Source organism: Orycteropus afer, unplaced genomic scaffold (assembly GCF_000298275.1).
Source record: "Orycteropus afer afer isolate SDZICR_OR568_19922 unplaced genomic scaffold, OryAfe1.0 scaffold00776, whole genome shotgun sequence".
In the NCBI taxonomy this organism is placed as follows: domain Eukaryota; kingdom Metazoa; phylum Chordata; class Mammalia; order Tubulidentata; family Orycteropodidae; genus Orycteropus; species Orycteropus afer.
In genome coordinates, this window is record NW_006922363.1 from 539,568 (window position 1) to 544,331 (window position 4,764).

Below are 4,764 nucleotides of genomic sequence, written 5' to 3' on the forward strand. Positions count from 1 at the left end.
TTGTGTCAGGTGCACCTTAGTCCTCAAGGAGACATCCTTGCTCCTCAGAACTTAAAAGAAGTCCGTTGCAGCCAACTTGCCCAGTGCTATATGTCATCTAATGTCCTGACTACTGCTTCCATTGGTATCAATTGTAGAACCAAGCAATGTGAAGTCCTTGACAACTTCAATCTTTTTTTCCATTTTTCATGATGCTAATTATAAGTCCAGTTGTGATGATTTTTGTTTTCTATATATTGAGATGTAATCCATGCAGACTGTAGTCTGCAATCTTCATCAGTAAGTGCCTCGAGTCGTCCTCACTTTCAGCAAGCAAAGTTGTGTTGTTAGCATATCTCAGGTTGTTAATGATTCTTCCTCCAAACTTGATTCCACATTCTTCTTCATATAATCCAGTTTCTTGGGTCATTTGCTTGCCATACAGATTGAATAAGTATGGGGAAAGGATACCACCCTGACACACTCCCTTGTTGATTTTAAACCATGCAGTATCCCCTTGTTCTGTTCGAAAAACAGCCTCCTACTTAATGTAGAGGTTCCTTATAAGCACAATCAACTGTTCTGGAATTTCCATTATTCTCAATGTTATCCACAATTTGTTATGATCTACACAATCAAATGCCTTTGCATAGTCAATAAAACATAAGTAAATATCTTTCTGGTATTCTTTGCTTTGAGCCAGGATTCATCTGACAGCAGCAATGATATCCCTTTTCCATGTCCTATTCTGAATCCAGCTTGCATCTCTGGAAGTTCTCTGTCAATATACTGCCACAACCATTTTTGAATTATCTTCAGTAAGATCTTACTTTCCTGCAATATTAATGATATTGTTCAATAATTTTCACATTCTCTGGGACCACCTTTCTTTGGAATGGGTACAAAAATGGATCTCTTCCAGTCAGTTGGCCAGGTAGCTGTTACATGTACTACATGCACTGTTATTTACATGTAGTACACACACACATACACACACATATATATTCTAATTCAATCCATCAATAATTCCTGCCAGTTTTGCCTTCAAAAATATATCTCTGTTTCAGCCCTTCTTTTCTGTTTCTACTATCACCCCCCTAAACCAAGTCAACATCTTTTCTTGCCTGGATCACAGCATTAGCCAATAAACTTGTTTCCTAACTTCCACTCTGGCCTCTACCAAGTCATTCTCCACACAACAAAAATTGGCTCATGTCATACATTGCTTGACATCCTTCAGTGGTTTTCTACTGCTTGTATACCGGCCTATCAGACATCATTTCTTTCCTCTCTTCTTTTCTCTCACCAGTATCTAAAGACACTACTAGCTTTCTTTTCATTCCTCAAGTGCACTGTTATTTTCTATCTTAACACCTGTGCAAATGTGTTTCCTCTTCCTGTTCTTTCCCCACAATTCATATGCCTGTATCTACTCTTCCTTTAAATCTCAGATTAAATGTCACTTCCTCCAAGGTCTTCCTCGATTACTTAGTCTGAAGTATCTATCCATTCTTGTTCTTTATTTTAGTTCCTTAGGGTTTCTTCCATACTCCTTTCACAACCTTCAATTATTTTATTCATCTGTATATGTTTTTCCTTTCTGTTAAACTACAAGAGTGTAGGCTTCATAAAGACAGAAACTGAGTCTGTCTTGTTCAATATAGGATCTGCAGTGTCTACCACAAGGCCTGGTATATAATGGGACGTCAATAAATATATGTTGAACAAATTTAAAAATAAGTGTTTGCTCATATACATATGCAGATATATACAAATATGAGTGCAGATACACATGTGCAACATATATATACATGAACATGTGCACATATATAAGTACATATGCACACACAGCTAGAGAAAATGATATGACAGACATGGATAATTTGGAAGGAAATGTGATAGTCTCTGAATAAGGGATGTTTTTTATTTCATTATTGCTATGATTTTTTTCAAGTTATTTTTTCAAGTTATTTTTTTAATTAAAAATAAACTTGTTATATTCAACACACTTGTCAAATTAAAGTACATCATCTTGTGTAATAAATTAAGAAGTTTAAGTGTAAATAATTACAGATGATAGAAGTAAAAATAGTAGAATTGGATGCCATTGAATGAAAGACTCAAGAGTTCCTAGCATAGTACCTAATATATGAATGAATACTTTCAGAACATTTTCTGAAAGCAAGAGAGAAATGTGGGGAGAGGGAAGGGGTAAAAAGATGGGTGACAGAGAGTTAAATGGAGGAAGAGAAGGATAGAAAAAAGAGGAAGAAAGAAAAAAGTCACAGAGAAAATGAGAGAGGGAAGAGAGAATTAGTGAGAAAGCAAGAGAAACGTAGCCATATGATTCAGTATGACTACTTTCCTGATATACATCATTAATGATGGATGATTGGTCACATTCTTTGACATTGCAATTTTATGACTAAAGTCCTCCATATGAAGACTGCATTTGCTAAGTATTCTTAGCTGTTATATGGTAAGCATTTTATAATTATTCATCAACAGATAGAACTTACTGGCTCCACAATATTGAATTTCTTGGACTCCTGAACTTCTTGGATTTGAGAAACATAATCAAGAGAGGACTCAAAGAAACTGTGTCTCTCCTTGTCCACCTGAAGATCTGCCTGTAGAATAAGGGCAAGAAATGTCACACAGAAGCACAGTGGTTATGGAAATCAATGGTTATGGATTCAACAAAATGCTAGAGCTAGAGTAGAATTTATACACCAAGTAGTGACCCCATTACTTTATTTCACAAAAGCCAAGATAGACAAGGTTACTGACCAAAGGCTAGTCATCTCATTATTGACTAAATGAGTACAAAGGCTGCCTTTTTGTTCATCAGGAAAGATACCAAATGCATCTACATAGAGCAACAAACTGCTAAGACCCTCCAGAAACATTCATGGCAAAATCCTCTAAAAGAAAATAAAGTTTTGAACTATGTTGGGGTGCCCAAGACAACCCGAAAATTTTATAATTCAATTGGAGGACTCATGGGACTCTGCATCTAAACTCATGGCCAAAATTTATTAGAGCAGAAAGATGTAAAGTAAAATCAGTAGAAGAAAATGTGCAAGGGATGAAGTTCAGAAGAAACCAGTTTTAAGTTTCCAAGAGCCCTCTACCAGTGTAGTCAAGAGGAAAAAACTTAAATCCTGCAGCAGTGAGTTGTGACACCATGTGTGAAATATTGTCTACCAGGAAAACTCATTAGAGACTAAATATTTGAGGTTTCATTGGGGGCTAGTTATGTAGATACTTTCTACCTAGCACATACCAAAATTCCAGACTCCCAAAAGGGAAGATGTATTCTGCATTGTATTCAACATTGTTTGCTCAAATAGTCTAGGCAGAGTGAGCCACCTTTGATCATTTATATAAACTTTTACATCAGAATAACCAAAAAAGAGACCAAACCCAGAGCCGTCAAGTCGGTCCAACTCATAGCAATCCCTTGTTGGGTTTCCGAGGCGGTATCTCTATGGAAGTAGATTGTGAACCTTCCTTCTAATAAGTGGCTAGTGAGTTTGAACTGTCACCTTCTGGATAGAATTCAAATGCCTTAGGCGCTACACCAGAACTGTTTACCAGCCAAAAGCCAATATTGTAAGCAGGTCTTTCAAAGGATAGCAGTCTGAAGCCTGCTATGCTATGCATTTTCTACATGGGAACCCTGGCACAGAAGAGAAACAAAAGAAAGGAAACAAAGGTGTGGAATAAGAAAATGGTAGAACTAATACATTTTAGTTTATGAAAGAGAAGTAGCTCTCATTTTCAGTACTACTCAGGCTCTTGACCCATTATCTACAAGCACCTGATGTGAGGTGATGGGAATTAATTAAACTAGGAATTAAAGTATACTCTCCACCTCTGCCATAAACTGTGTGACTTTGGACAATATGTTTTTAAGAACATTCACAACTCATGTCTATGATTATTCCACTAGGTATTTTTCATACTCAAATCTTCAATACTGGATTCTACACTAGTTAAGTACTTCCTTCCATCCCTAGTATCACTCCTCTGTTTCATTATATCTCCCCAAGGATATTCCAAAGGTGCCTTGGTGGCTCAAATCTTACCAGCAGCTCCATAGGAAAAAGATATGGCAATTTGCTTCCGTAGTGATTACAGCCAAGAGAACCTAACGGGGTAGTTTTACTTTGTCACTTGGAAACTCTATAAATTGAAATTGCCTTGATGCCACCCAACAACAACAATAACAGATCACTGTAATATTTTCCTAAACTGGTTGACCTGCTTCTGGTCTCTCCCTGGTCAAAGTCATCCAAAAACTTCAGCCAGTTCAAGATTCTGAAAACAGAGTTTTAATCATGTATGTCACTTCCATGGTTAAAAGACTTCAATGGTCCCCCAGATACACCAGAATTAAATATAAACTCCCAAGCCTATGAATCCAAAAAATGGCATCATCTTGCCTAATCCCATCTTGTCTTTCACTGAAGTAACACAATTATGACCAAACATTTCCCAAACATACTCTATGTTCTCCTTCGATAGAGTCTTTCCCCTAAAAATGAATGGTCAGTTTCTGCATTTCTACTTGTCTAAGATTATAGTTTTGAATGACCTCATCAAGTTGAAAGTTCATATTCTGCAAGTAAGGCAATTTTTCACAGCTATATATAAGTTTTCTCTTCTCTGAACTCATCTTTACCCTGGCAAGGGCACCATATGTGCATTGTTGTTGTTGTTGTTGTTGTTAAGTGCCATCGAGTCGTTTCCGACTCATAGCGACCCCATGCACAGCAGAGC

The 4,764-nt window shown here is 36.9% G+C and overlaps 1 protein-coding gene across 1 annotated transcript in view; it reads right to left on the minus strand.

Annotated features, from left to right (window-relative positions):
- OPHN1 (oligophrenin 1) overlaps positions 1-4,764 on the minus strand; it is a gene marked incomplete at its 3' end in the record, with an annotated part of 597,264 nt that overhangs the window by 406,954 nt on the left and 185,546 nt on the right. The window contains exon 7 of the mRNA XM_007957689.1: positions 2,499-2,609. Coding sequence (XP_007955880.1) covers positions 2,499-2,609 — 111 coding nt within the window. The remainder of the gene's footprint in view (positions 1-2,498; positions 2,610-4,764) is intronic.